The 15,631-nt window shown below is 46.1% G+C and overlaps 1 protein-coding gene across 1 annotated transcript in view; it reads right to left on the reverse strand.

Moving 5' to 3' along the window:
• Nucleotides 1-14,967, reverse strand: part of TUBGCP6 (tubulin gamma complex associated protein 6) — a 60,121-nt gene extending 45,154 nt beyond the window's left edge. Inside the window, exons 1-4 of the mRNA XM_040343679.1 lie at nt 14,818-14,967; nt 10,075-10,884; nt 6,802-6,965; nt 268-478 (exon numbers count right to left, since the gene is read on the reverse strand). Coding sequence (XP_040199613.1) covers nt 268-478; nt 6,802-6,965; nt 10,075-10,821 — 1,122 coding nt within the window. The 5' untranslated portion in view covers nt 10,822-10,884; nt 14,818-14,967. The remainder of the gene's footprint in view (nt 1-267; nt 479-6,801; nt 6,966-10,074; nt 10,885-14,817) is intronic.
• Between the last annotated feature and the right edge of the window lie 664 nt (nt 14,968-15,631).

Here is a 15,631-nt window from a genome sequence, read left to right on the forward strand (position 1 = left end):
ACAAGAGGGTTGGTGGGCTGCGTGTTGGGCACTAAGATCTTCATAAATCACCTAATATAATCAGCAGACCTTAAAATGCTTAACATTTACATAAAAGTAACAAACCATTAAGTATATATAAATAATACATGTAAAAAAAATGTCATCGGTTCATTTTGGGTTGTAAGAAAGCAACCTGGAAATCTGCACTTTATGACACTTGTTCAGTGAAGATTGACAACATTTGCATTACAGCTACTCGAGGAAACATTCACGCGTACGATTTACCTGGTTGAAGGAGAATGTAGAGGACACAACACCAATAAGAACATTGAGAACATCCTTGACCAGCTCAGGCTCTTTAAGCATCACATAAGGTACTGACTGTATAGCTGTGTTGCTGAGCATCTGCAAACCTCCCTCATATATTTTATACATCTTATCAAATGCTTCTCGGCCTGCCTCAGTGAGATAGGGATCTTCTCTCTTACCTGGAGGACTAAAAGGTAAAAAAGAAATGTGTTGGTAATGTGTTTACATCAAAGCTAACCTGTAACATACACCCCAAAAATCTACAAATAATCATATGAAATACCATTGGCATTCATGGGTCCCAGAGACAAAAAAAAAAAAAAGACACAAGTCCATCCAGTCCAACCTGTGTGTGAGCTTTTATGTTAATAGTACATTTTATCCCCTGTATGTTATGGTCGTTGAGGTACTTATCTAAGAGGTTTTTTTTAATTATCGATGCTCCCTGCTGATACCACTGCTTACCGCTCTTAGGCCCCTTTCAGACTGGGGCGGGAGCTGCGGTGGCGGTATAACGCCGCTAAAAATAGCGGCGCTATTGCTTTTTCGCGGTCCCAAGGCCCCATACTCATTGACCCCCTCCATGCGCACCACGATTCGTGCTTGGGGGGCGGGACTTAGGATTGAAGGATACCCTAAACATGCACTCTCTCCAGCTGCCCCCCTTATGGTTGAACCCCACCATTGAGCACATTTACAAATTGCCTGAACCCCATGCTTGGACCAAATTTGGTGTAAAAACAGTGGCCCAGGTGGTCTCCAGTCAGTCTCTGGCCCCACTCCCCAAACTGATTTCGGACTTCAACATCCCGCGGAGTTATTTTTTTAGATATTTACAGCTCTCCCATGCCTTCGGTCGTCAATTCTCCAGTTCTCCTCCTCAGATCGTCCAGTCCTCATTAGAGACCCTCCTCAGGTCAGGGTGTGCAGACAAACCGACCTCGCGACTATACTCTCACTTAATAATGACCTCCCTCCCTACTCTGGAAAAACTCAGAAACAAATGGCTACACGACATTCCTGAATTTGACAATGACGATTGGGACGACATATGGGACTTCCCTTTCAGATCCCTGGTCTCCCTGAGAGACCGACTAATACAGTTCAAGATGGCTCACCGCGCATACTTTACCCCGCACAGGTTGCACAAAATGAACCCCGCCTCCCCCCCGGGGTGTTGGCGTTGTGGTACAGTACCAGGTGACTTTACCCACATTTTTTGGACCTGCCCAGCCATTGTTGATTACTGGAAGGAGATATTACAGGTCATTACGGAGATCACCACTATATCGCTTCAACCCTCCATGGCAGTGTGTATACTAGGTCTCATAGAACAACTGATTCCCACTGTGGCAGGTCGCACTCTGGTCGGGTTGCTCCTCTTTTATGCCCGCAAGGCCATAGCCCTTAGCTGGCGTAAACCTACCCCTCCTCCTCTCTCCCTGTGGAAGCAATTGGTCAACAACAGCCTGCCTCTTTACAAAGATTGCTATGCTAATAGGGGTTGCCCTCAAAAATATGATAAGGTTTGGTCCAAATGGCTGGCGGATCCTTCCACAGCCGCAGACCCAAACTCCACTTAATTCCTTGTTCCCTGATGTTGTATAGGATCCTACGACTGTAATGTATCGCGTGTCTCTGAGCTGCAGGGGCTTTTTGTCCCCCCCCTTTTTTTTTTTGCCCGGAGTTGTCCTTCTACCCGTGAACAGTGGCCCGCTGATACCATTGTGATGACTTGAGCTCCCCACCTTATTTTATGTAACCAGATTGCCTCAAATCATATTTCGGTATGTACCTTAGCCAATTTTTGTCATGACCAATGTCTGTTGTTTTCTTTGTTCTGTTGAATGTTTTAAAATTCAATAAACAGATTTACAAAAAAAAAAAAAATAGCGGCGCTATACCGCCGGAATTGCCGCGGGTATCAGCCGCTAGCGGTGCGGTATTAACCCCCGCTAGCGGCCGATAAAGAGTTAATACCGCCCGCAATGCGCCTCTATAGAGGCGCATTGCGGGCGGTATTGCCGCGGTTTCCCATTGTTTTCAATGGGAAGGAGCGGTGAAGGAGCGGTATACATGCCGCTCCTCTCACCGCTCCAAAGATGCTGCTGACAGGAGATTTTTTTGTCTCCCGCCAGCGCATCGCCTCAGTGTGAAAGCCCTCAGGCTTTCACATTGAGTCTGCAGTGAAGGAGTTTTTCAGGCGCGATAGCAGCGCTATTTTTAGCGCTGTACCGCCTGAAAAACTCCTCAATGTGAAAGGGGCCTAACAGTAAAGAACCCTATAAGCAGTTTAAGGTTTAACCGCTTCTCTTCTAATTTTAGTTAATGGCTGCATGTCTTTTCAAATTCCCTTTCACTGACATCCATACAATTAATCAGGACATTGATTATCAGTGCAGGAGAAAAATTACTATATGCAACATTTTAGAACAGAAACTCAGCAAAAGTTTTTGTTAGTTTTTTTCCAAAGTTTTCTTTCATCTGTTTAGCAAAAAATAAAAATAAAAAAACAGTCGTGACTAAATACTACCAAACGAGAGCTCTATCTCAAAAAAATAAATAAAAACTTCATATGGGTACAATGTTGCATGACCACGCAATTGTCATTCAAAATGCAACAGACAGCACTGAAAGCTGAAAAATTGGCCTGGTTTTTATTTTTATTTTTGAATTTGAAAAGTGACCAGTAAGCAAGTGGTTAAAAGGTCATATTACCACTACTTCAGTAAACACACCAAAAAAAAAAAACTTGCCTAGCCCTATTTTTCACCATCGTACTTGGGGCCCCTTTTTGTTCCGTTTTGCCTTTTTCAGGATAAAGAGGATATTGCATTCTATGAAAAACTTGGTAGTTTGAGCCCTTATTGGACAACATGATTGGTTCCATCTGAACTGGCAAGCGCTTCCATATACGTGTCCTATTGGATGGCTTACTGTGGTGTTAAGCTGACCACTGTTCTGATATTTGTCTGTGCCATTATGACCCGGTCTTTTTCATGTTTATCTTCTGTGTTATTGGAAATATTCATTAACATAAAAATAAAGAAAAGTTTGAAAATAAACTTGCCTATGATTCTCATAAGGCCCCTTTCACACAATAGGCCCACTCGGACCTGCCTGTCCTACAATAAACCCCTAATCATTCACATGGGGGCCCCCCTTGTTAAAAGGGGCTTCCAGATTCTGATAAGCCCCCTGCCTACAGACCCCCACAACCAATACCCCTGGGAGCAAGGTGCTTTGGGGTGGGGTGCTCGTCTCACCCCACTTTCCTGACATGTCAATCTGCGTGCTCGGATAAGGGTCAGGTATAGATTTAATTATTTAATTTTGGGGTGGGGCTTCCCCTCAAGATCCATACCAGACTCAAAGGGCATGCTATTGTCGGATCAAAGCCAGATCGCATTCATTAAAGTTGTATGGAAGTTGGACATGAAGTCGGAGGGAAAAGTCGGAGCAGAAGTCACCCGACTCCCACGTCGGAGCAGAAGTCACCCGACTCCCACGTCGGAGCAGAAGTCACCCGATTCCCCACGTCGGAGCAGAAGTCACCCGACCCCCACGTCGGAGCAGAAGTCACCCGACCCCCACGTCGGAGCAGAAGTCACCCGACTCCCACGTCGGAGCAGAAGTCACCCGACTCCCACGTCGGAGCAGAAGTCACCCGATTCCCCACGTCGGAGCAGAAGTCACCCGACCCCCACGTCGGAGCAGAAGTCACCCGATTCCCCACGTCGGAGCAGAAGTCACCCGACCCCCACGTCGGAGCAGAAGTCACCCGACCCCCACGTCGGAGCAGAAGTCACCCGACCCCCACGTCGGAGCAGAAGTCACCCGACCCCCACGTCGGAGCAGAAGTCACCCGACCCCCACGTCGGAGCAGAAGTCACCCGACCCCCACGTCGGAGCAGAAGTCACCCGACCCCCACGTCGGAGCAGAAGTCACCCGACCCCCACGTCGGAGCAGAAGTCACCCGACCCCCACGTCGGAGCAGAAGTCACCCGACCCCCACGTCGGAGCAGAAGTCACCCGACCCCCACGTCGGAGCAGAAGTCACCCGACCCCCACGTCGGAGCAGAAGTCACCCGACCCCCACGTCGGAGCAGAAGTCACCCGACCCCCACGTCGGAGCAGAAGTCACCCGACCCCCACGTCGGAGCAGAAGTCACCCGACCCCCACGTCGGAGCAGAAGTCACCCGACCCCCACGTCGGAGCAGAAGTCACCCGACCCCCACGTCGGAGCAGAAGTCACCCGACCCCCACGTCGGAGCAGAAGTCACCCGACCCCCACGTCGGAGCAGAAGTCACCCGACCCCCACGTCGGAGCAGAAGTCACCCGACCCCCACGTCGGAGCAGAAGTCACCCGACCCCCACGTCGGAGCAGAAGTCACCCGACCCCCACGTCGGAGCAGAAGTCACCCGACCCCCACGTCGGAGCAGAAGTCACCCGACCCCCACGTCGGAGCAGAAGTCACCCGACCCCCACGTCGGAGCAGAAGTCACCCGACTCCCACGTCGGAGCAGAAGTCACCCGACTCCCACGTCGGAGCAGTGTGAACCTGGCCTAAAATGGGTTGTTCCAGACATTGTTCAGAAGAACAGCGTACTTTGATTAAAAAAATAAATAAAATGGATTGAAGAGGGGAAAACATATACGAAGTGCAGAAACTGATAGGCTGCTCAGCTGAAGTGATCTCAAATGCTTTAAAATGTCAGCCAAAACCAGAAAGATGTGGAAGAATAACAACCATTCGAATGGATCGAAGCCAAAATGGCAATGGATCAGCCATTGAACTGCTCCAGGGCGAAAGAAGGTGTAAAGTTACTTGTCAGTGCTGTAACAATTAGAAGATGCCTATCTGAAGCCAAGCTATGAGCAAGAAGTCCCCACAAAGTCACATTGTTGAAAGAAAAAAAACGATGTGCTGAAGAGGTTACAATTTGTCAAAGAACACACCGACTGGCCTAAAGAGAAATGGCGCAACATTTTGTGGACTGATGAAAGCAAGATTGTTCTTTTTGGGTCTAGGGTCCGCCACAAACACTGAATTCAAGCCACAGTACACTGTGAAGACAGTGAAGCATGGTGGCCCAATCATCACGATATGGGGATGTTTTCTCATACTATGGCCTTGAGCCAATTTATCCATTACCAGGAATCAGTTTGAATACATCAAAATACTTAAATAGGTCATGTGGCCTTATGCTGAAGAAGAAATGCCCTGGAAATAGGTGTTTCAACCAGACAACAACCTCAAACACACCAGTAAGCGAGCAGCATCTTGGTTCCAGACCAACAAGATTAACATTATGAAGTGGCCAGTCCCCAGACCTTAAATCACTGTTCACAGGTGCCAGAAGTTGGTCAACTCCATGCAACACAGATGTGAAGCAGTTCTCAGAAATAGTACGTATACCACTAAATATTAGTTCAGTGATTCACACCGAGGCAGCATGACTTGCCGCGCGACTTGGCAAGGCGATCTGCACACGACTTCAGAGGTGACTTGAAAAATGACTTCTGTATTGAAGTCAATGCAAGCCGCCCTGAAGTCGTCCAGGAACCTTTTTCTAAGTCGAAGCGACTTGACTCGCTCATATTAGAACGGTTCCATAGTACAGAACGGAGCGCGACTTGTCAGGCGGTCAAGACGCCCCTGTGTGAGCCGGCACTAAAGCCGAATCTTCAAGCATTTTTCAGTTTATAATTTTTTTTAAACATTTTTCTACGATTTGATTTGGACTAGACTTTGCAGCGTTCCCAATGCATTTGCGTGCATGGAAATAAAAGCCATTAGAAGGATTTTGAACTTTACTCAATTTTTTAAACACACCGCTATTATTTGTAACACAACTGTATAAAGTTATGGCCATGATCAAGAATCACCCAATGTATTACAAATCTAGATATCTAAAATCCAAGCCAAATCTTTAGGTTAAGATATATTTAGTGGTGCAATAACCACATACCTCTACAAATACAATTATACACCTGATTTTCCATTTCACGTCTTAAATTTCTTGAGTGGACAATAAACAGCTGTACAAGGCAGCTCCACCAAATATGCACTGTCAAAAGAACAGAGCCCATCACACTAGCGTATCCTGCTGCTGTCAACAATTTGCCAGCAACAAGATCTTAAAGCAGCATAAAGCAGAGAAATATTCACCTGCTTTCAGGTTCTTGCTTCTTCACTGGCTAGGTAAGCAAGCCATTGCTAATTCTCTGGCGAGTGCCATTGCTTGCACTTCAGTCAACAACTTTTTAGAGATCATTTTGCTTGTGGCTTGTCACCAGCAAAATGATCACAAGTGTGGCATGGGCCCAAGTCTAAAATTGCCTAATCCAGCCCATCTATGGACCCAGCAAGTAACTTACGTATGCGAATTACGCAGAAAAATGAAGTGAAAAGCTAAGCCCTTTGTTTGGGAAGTTACTACACCAAATTATACCCTTCAGTCATGTTTAATACAATACAAATGTTGCTCTGGATTAAAACTTACAAGCCTATTCTTTCCCAACAACGACGTTTACTGGGATTGTATGTGAGGACGGCCTCCCACAAATCAATGTCAGGCGTTACACTGGGCTCTGACTGAGAATCGGGAGTCATGTTTGATGCAGACTGGAAACCCTCATCTTCTGACTGATCAATGCTTTGTGGAACCTGAAAAGCAGAAAACAGTAAACTCAAGCAAGTTTATAGGACACTCAAAAGACACTAAATGAAATTCCTTCCCATCACATATGAGCAGCCCATGTGACTATAGAGTTACACATGTTGGGGGGGGGGGGGGTCCCCTGACTGTTCTATGAAGCTACAGGACCCATGAATCTCTGGACAGTGCTGATTGGCCATGTGCTGATCACATGCACTCTCCCAAGAAGAAATAAACTCTCTAGCAATACACACCAAACTGAGCATGTGCAGAGTGCCACCAAGCATATACAGACTGATTGTACCGTTGTGGGTTTAGCAACACTTAACAAATGACTTAAAAGGAAGCCTTGTCATGAGGGAAAATAAAAAATAAATAAAGCAGCTGGTACTGTTAACCTATGCTTCTCAAAGTGCTTCTTGCCTGGTTATGTTGACCTTCATGCACCCATATGGTGGTCGCTCATCCAGAAAAAGCATCAAGATAAGCCAAGCGCATTTGTGAGGTCAGGCACTGTTGTGGACGAGAATGCCTGGCTCGAAGTCTCCCCTCTAATTCATCCCAAGGGTGTTTTATTGGGTTGAGGTCAGGGGTCTGAGCAGGCCAGGTTCCTCCACCCCAAACTCGCTCATCCATGTCTTTATGGACCTTGCTTTGTGCACTGGTGTGAAGTCATATTAGTACAAGAAGGGGCCATCCCAAAAAGTGTCCCCACAAAGTTGGGACCATGAAGTTGTCCAAAATGTCTTGGTATACTGATGCCTTAAAGGTTCCCTTCACTGGAACTAAGGGGCCAAGCCCAACCCCTGAAAAACAACCCAACACCATAATCCCTCCACCAAATGATTTGGGTCAGTGCACAAAGCAAGGTCCATAAAGACATGGAGGGGCAAGTTTGGGGTGAAGGAACTTAACTGGCCTGCACAGAGTCCTGAACTCAACCTGTTAGAACACCTTTGTGATGAATTAGGTCAGAGACTGCAAGCCAGGCCTTCTCGTCAAAATCAGAGCCTGACCTCACAAATTCGCTTCTGGAAGAATGGACAAACATTCCTAAACCTTGTGAACAGCCTTCCCAGAAGAGTTGAAACTGTTATAGCTGCAAACGATGGACCAATTCAATATTGAACCCTGCGGACTAAGACTGGGATGCCATTAAAGTTTGTGTGTGTGTAAAGGCAGGTGTCCCAATACTTTTGGCAGTATAGTGTATATGTCAATGCTGAAATCCCTGAGGAACACATGTGGGTAAAGGCATCTATAATCTAAATATCAGGTTTAGTTAAAACAAAACAACTGCAGAGGGCTTCATTCAATCTACACGTGCTGCGCACGAAAAGTTCACTGTGAGGTGAAGTTCTCTAAAGCCTCATAACACACGATCGGACTTCCATCTGACTTTTCCTTGGATTTTAGTCCGAAGGAGCGTTGGCCGTGAACTTAGTATACACACGGCAGAACTTTTTCAGCCAACGTTCACCAAATCACCTGTTTTTTTCAGCTCTTTACCGCCACCCTTTGGGCAACTTCTGCTATTGTTGTCTGATCTTTAGCATTGGTTCTGAGCAATGTGTGTTTGTACTTTGGCCTTTAGTCCGATGGACTTGTGTACACACCATCTGATTATCCTCCATCGGACATTTGTTGCCGGAAAGTTTGAGAGCATGCACAGTGAACATTTGTCCGTTGAAAAATGGAAAAACAATTGTCCGATGGAGCGTACACACGGGTCGAATTGTTGGATAAAACACATCCGTCGGACCGTTGTTGTCAAAAAGTCTGATTGTGTGTATGGGCCTTTAAAGTATAACTAAAAGCAAAACTTTTATTTTAGTTTTTGGCTTCATTTCCATGGACGTTTTTACAGCCACTTTTCTGAGCTTTTTTTGCAGCTTAAAGCGGGAGTTCACCCATAAATGTATTTTTACCCTTAGATGGATGCTCATTTTGTCTAGGGGAATCGGCTAGTTGTTTTAAAATCCGAGCATTACTTACCGTTGTAGAGGGCGATCTTCTCCGCCACTTCCGGGTATGGGTCTTCGGGACTGGGCATTCCTTCTTGATTGACAGTCTTCCGAAAGGCTTCCGACGGTCGCATCCATCGCGTCACGAGTAGCCGAACGTCGGTGCGGCTCTATACGGCGCCTGCGCACTGACGTTCGGCTACTTTCGGAAAATCGTGACGCGATGGATGCGACCGTCGGAAGCCTTTCGGAAGACTGTCAATCAAGAAGGAACGCCCAGTCCCGCAGCCCATACCCGGAAGTGGCGGAGAAGATCGCTCTCTAAAAAGGTAAGTAATGCTCGGATTTTAAAACAACTAGCCGATTCCCCTAGACTAAATGAGCATCCATCTAAGGGTAAAAACAGCATTTTACCGGTGAACCTCCGCTTTAAAAACAGCTCTCCATGTTAGTCTATGGCCTCATGCCCACCATGACGTTTTTGAGCTGTAGATGGCTGAGCCGTTTTAAGCTGCAAAAAAAAAAAACAGGACCAGTGCGTTCTGAAGCTCCAGAGTAGAGCTGTAAAAACGCCAGACGTTAAAAAACGCGCAAAAATGCTTCAGCTCAAAAAAAAACAATTTAAAATAAAAACATGGACAAAAGTTTTTAAGCTGTAAAAAAGGCTAAAAAAAGTGGCTGTAAAAACGTCCATGGAAATGAAGCCTTAGCGTTGGAAAGGAATAGAACCCTTGTCAGTTTTTATTGCTATGTCGCTTTTAGGGAGATTCTATTGTCCCGTTTACTATTATCATTGAAAGTGAATGTAACATTTTGTGTTGTCCCCAGAAAAGTAACAGAGGAGAAATCTTCCCATGGGGACACTAGTTCTGGGGACCTGGGGGTCCCCAAGGAATTTCCTCTCACTTCTTGTTTGGCTAGGGGACAGGAAGTGAAGGGAAATCTCCGCAATGGGACATAGATGGCGGAAAAAAATCTGACTGGGTTTTTTCCAAAAATGGGGGGAAAAAAAAAAAAGCTTTGCCTATAATTGTACTTTTAAGAGATAGAATTTATTCCACCCTTACTTTGTAGGGTTTTGCCTTCTAATTTCTGAAGATGACAGTATGAATGATTCAAGGGAACATTGGTACACAGCAAACTGCGCACTTACCTTTATGGCAAGCCCAGACAGGTCAGCACTATCTGGCACAGGTGGCAGATCTAGTTTAATATCCATATCATTGGTTCGGGTATGGACGAGGGCACCAAAGAGTGACACACGAGTCTCTTTTTCAAACTTATCGCTTGTGGAGGTATTCTGAGAGAAGAGGCCTGTGGCTGGAAGGCCAGTGCCTGGAGCCGCTTCCATGAGCTGAAGTGTACTGTACACAGTGCTGCTTAGATCAAATTCTTGGTATGCCAGAAAGTTTCCGATGTCCTCTTCAAATACACTAACGTCATAATAGTCATATCCCTTGTATTGCGGCTTCCTGCCAACATATTTGTTGTTTCTAAAGATGTCTCTTTTTGGTGGAAGGATTTGTGGTGGCCCAGTGCCTGAAAGATCCACCAAGAGTTCAAGGACAGAACACAAACTTGTCAACTGTTCCCCACTGGACCTTTCTATTGTTTCCAGGAGCTCCTCTAGTCGGTCCGCTTCAGCGCTCATGTCACCAACACGCAAATTAAAGGACAGCATCAGCATTTTATTTTTTACTGGGAGCTTTTTGGAACTTTGCTGCAACTTCCGAGCTTCTTCTTGAAACAAGTGGATGAATAGTGTGTCATATGCCAGCCTCTTGAGATATTGTTTGGTCTCTTTCTTGCTTCTCTTTTTGCCACCTAGTCCAATATTCCATGGGAATCCGGCCATGTGGACCTCACACAAATCACCAAAGAGCTGAGTGATGCTGCTCATCCTGACGGGTCACTGTGGGACTATTATCCGGGATTCTCAAGTGGCGTTTGAGGTTATGCCAACCTACATGCAAAAATACATAAGAAAAGTTTTCTGTAAGATTAGTATCAATCTCAAGATCACAGGTTTTGTATTACAACCTTTCTTAAAGGAGTTGTAAATAAAAAAAATGTTTTTGCTGAAATGACTATTTACAGGGTACAGAGACATAATAGTTAACTGATTCCTTTTAAAACTGATTTAAAATAGATAAAAATCAATCATATAATGTACCTGTAGTTTCCAGTTTCGTTTTTGCATGTTGTTTCCTGCCTATGCTGTACAGAGCCACAGAGCCAATACAGGGCAGTGATGGTTTGGAAAACGAAACTGATTGGTGCTGTGGGGTTTTAGACACACAGGCCCGGATTCAGAAAGATGAGCACATCTTTCTTCCGGCGTAACGTATCTCCAATACGTTACGCCGCTGTAACTTTGGGCGCAAGTTCTGTATTCAGAAAGAACTTGCGCCCCTTAGTTACAGTGGAGTAACGTATGTGTGGCGGCGTAAGTCCGCCTAATTCAAATGGGGATGTTGGGGGCGTGTTTTATTAAAATTTTACTTGACCACGCGTTTTTGACGTTTTTTTTTGAACGGCGCATGCGCCGTCCGTAAAATATCCCAGTGTGCATTGCTCCAAAGTACGCCGCAAGGACGTATTGGATTCGACGTGAACCTAAATGACGTCCAGCCCTATTCGCGAACAACTTACGCAAACAACGTAAAATTTTCAAAACTCGGCGTGGGAACGATGGCCATACTTAACATTAGCTACGCCTCATATAGCAAGGGGTAACTATACGCCGAAAAAAGCCCAACGTAAACGACGTACGTTTCTGAATCGGCGTAAATACCTAATTTGCATAATCCTCGTGTAACTATACGGAAGCGCCACCTAGCGGCCAGCGTGATTATGCAGCTTAAGATACGACGGTGTAAGACACTTACACCAGTCGGATCTTAGGGATATCTATGCGTAACTGATTCTCTGAATCAGGCACATAGATACGACGGCCCGCACTCAGAGATACGCCGTCGTATCTTGTTTCTGAATCTGGGCCACAGTAATCACACCTCCTTGAAGTTAGTGACCACAGAGAGAAAGCTCCCAGCACTGTGGTTATCAAGAAACAGACAGCCAGGAAGTGTGGAGATCAGAGAAGAATTACAGCAACTCGGGAGCAAAAACGAACAATGAGGACATGAAAACAGCACTGCATTAAGGTAAAGGAAGCTATTAAGTTAAAAAAAAAAATTCCTTTACAAACACTTTAAAGCAGAGTTCCAGCCTTGTACTGTTTATTAAAAGTCAGCAGCTACTAATAGTGTAATAAATAGACACTTACCTGCTGCTCCACGGTCCAGCGACGCAGCCGCCCGGAGCGCTGCTCCTCTATCCCCCCCCCCCTCTTCGGCCAGCGGCTACATTTATAGTGTAAGCCGAAAGCCGTCACGGCCGGGCACTCACTGCGTATGCGCGAGTCGCGCTGTGCTCTATGAGTGGACAGGCGATCTCCTGGGACCTGTCATCGCCTAAAGGGAGGAGCCGCCTAAGGCGAGAGTATTCACCACCTAGGCGGCCCCTGGGTGGAAGTGGGACAGGAAGTCCCACTCCTACCGAAGCCCCCACTCCCCCCCCCCAAAAAAAAAATTACAATACGTAAGGGGTACTTAAAACGGAAGTTCCACTTTTGGGTGGAACTCTGCTTTAAGCAAGATCTGCAGCCTTACAAATTAGGCATTTCTTTAGCCTTGAATTACTCCATAAATTATTATACAGTATACAGAGGACATACCCTGGGTTAGCTGAACAGGGAGGCTGCACATACTGGTACCCACAGGATGCCAAAGTTCTAACAAATGTAAAAGCATAGGATTTTTATTTATTTTTTCTAATGTACCATCATCACCCTTGGAACCCAGGTTCTACATGCACTTGATGCCTGTAAACACGCCTAAACGCATGACACACTTTTACAAGTATCTAAACATGTCTAAATGTGCATTAACACTAGGCATTTAAGGGCCTGTTCACACCATAGAAAAGCAGCCCAGGTGCATTTCTGCATGTGCGCTTATGTTTCTGGTGCATTTTTTCTCCACCTTTAATAGGGATATGTGCATTTCTGTGCATTCCAGTGCATTTCCAGTGCAACTTTTTTTCTGAAACTGGAACGCAATGGATCTGACTGTACTGGTGTGAACTATGCCATTGGAAACCATACGTTTCTGATGGAAAAAAAAAGGAGCACTGGACTGCTTGTGGTGTGAACCGACCCTTAAGCATATTTTTCAATGGCCAGAATAAATTATTATTATTATTCTGGCCAATGAAATGAACACCCAAGCACTTGAAAAAAATTAAACAAAAGTCATCTCCCATATCTGACAGGGTCTTCCAGGTTGGCAAGAAGTCATAACAATAGTATGCAGCAAGTTATAACAACCTAAATGTAAAACTGGTTAGTGGACCTTTACCCTTCCTGTCTCAAACCGGCCATATGTTTTTTTTTCCCCCTTATACTTTTTTTTTGGGTGAAATCTAGGTGTCACTCAGCCCCCTTCATGAGATCTACATCATTGACAGCATCAGGTGACAGTGGAAGTGTTTCCCAGTCAGGCTTTGTTATCACAAGATTTAGATCTGCTCTCTAGCTCCTTTATTATTGCCTTCCATGCTCGCCTCCAGGACTTCTCCAGAGCCTCTCCCATCCTCTGAACTCCCTGCCCAGTCCCTACCCGGCCTGCCTTTAGGCGATCCCTGAAAACTCACTTATTCAGGGAAGCCTACCCTACCTCCACCTAGAAACTCTACCTGAACACCTCCATCAGACCCCCCCCCCCCCCTCAGCTATTACCTTTTCTATCACCTCCCACTTTCTTTAGATTGTAAGCTCCACAAGCACAGCCCTCCTGTATTGAAGTTGTACTGTCCCCCTCTACATTGCAAAGTTCTGTGCAAACTGCTATATAAATCCTGTATAATAATGTAGATTGGGGGGGGTGTATGGTGTTGCTAGTAAGGATGAGCTCCAGCATGTTCGCATAGTACACGTGCAGAGCCCGCCAGGAAGTCTGCATGGCGCTGCGCTAATCACAGCCAGGGAGACATTGTCCAGATGCTCAGCAGCAGAGATCGGGAAATGTCTCCCTACCTGTGATTAGCGCAGTGTAGTGCAGACTTCCTGGCGGGCTCTGCACGTGTACTATGCAAACACGCTGGAGCTCATCCTTAGTTGCTAGTAATAGCCGTCAGTAAGGATGAGCTCTGGCGTGTTCGCATAGAACACGTGCAGAGCCCGGCAGGAAGTGTGCACGGCGCTGTGCTAATCACAGGCAGGGAGACATTGTCCCGATGCTCGGCTGCAGGGATCGTGAAATGTCTCCCTGGCTGTGATTAGCACAGCGCCGTGCACACTTCCTGGCGGGCTCTGCACGTGTTCTATGCGAACATGCCAGAGCTCATCCTTAGCCATCAGTTTCCAATGCCGATTGCTGGAGCACAGACACCGAACCAGTGTCCCCTTATCCCATCACCGACAAAACTTGCCCCACCCATGAGGGATGGCAGGGTTCTTCTCCCCGACACATCCTGCACAGCTCTGTGTATACATGTGTGAATGAAAGAACTACAAGTCCCATCTGTCACAGTCCTCAGTGGGACACAAGTGTGGCGATGACACTCCCTCCAGCTCAGGAACCAATAGTGTCTCAGACACAGAACCTGTGCACTGCATCCCAAGGCAATCACAGCAATACAAAATAATAATAAATATACATTTTTATGTAAATATGAGCAGATATGTTTTGCAAGAGCTAAATCACATGTTTATTTCTCGATTGTAGGGAGACCTTCCCTCAAGATCCAGGCTGGAAGGAGGACATCCCGCTGTTGGCATGTTGTATAGAGATCTAATATAACACGCTGCAGTAATGAGCCGTCAGTGTGTAGATACCTCTGTATGGGGAGAGGGTGACGGCTGCACGACACACGCCTAGGACGGTTCCCGCTCTCCATCCTCCAACACCATCCTATCCCCGGTGTCCCTTCATCTACAACCGCCATACACTTCCGGCATCCTCACAACAAAGCCGCATAGGACGCCCCGAACCAGCTGACCACGGTCATGTGATCGAACTCGGTGGGGTGGGGCTTAAGACTGAGGGAAGCAGGATGGGCGGAGCTCGTGTGTTGTATAGCGCTATATATTACCGCTAGCTGCCACTCCGATCCCAAGCACCCCAGACCCGACTAATGACAAGGAGAGGACAGTAGATAGAGTGACCGAACTGGCTGTAAAGGAATATATCTGTGTTATGTAAGGGCTGGTTCCCACCAGATAAGCAGTGCAGAAGCATTTCTTCATGTGCATTTTTTACACGTTTTATTGAGTTCCGATGCATTTTCCCCCTTTTTCTTCTTCATCTTAAATAGAGACATGTGGTTACGATGCGTTTATGTGGGTTCTGGTGTGTTTGTTATGCATTTTGCTGCGTTCTAGTACATTTCTGTACAGAAAAAAATTCTGCATATTCTACTTTCTATTTCTGCACTGGAACTGAGTACACTGGGGTGAACTATGCCATTGAAACTCATAACCTACTCATCATGCATTTTTGATTAATAAAAAAATTGATAAAAAAAACACACTGTACTACATCTGGTGTGAAACAGTCCTAAAGCCAGTGCCGATCCTGACCTCCCTGGGGCCCTAAGCAAAATGACATGGCACATTAAAAATGAGAAGCGGGGGGGCGCTGACGACAGTG

This window comes from Rana temporaria, chromosome 3, assembly GCF_905171775.1.
Source record: "Rana temporaria chromosome 3, aRanTem1.1, whole genome shotgun sequence".
NCBI classification, from domain to species: domain Eukaryota; kingdom Metazoa; phylum Chordata; class Amphibia; order Anura; family Ranidae; genus Rana; species Rana temporaria.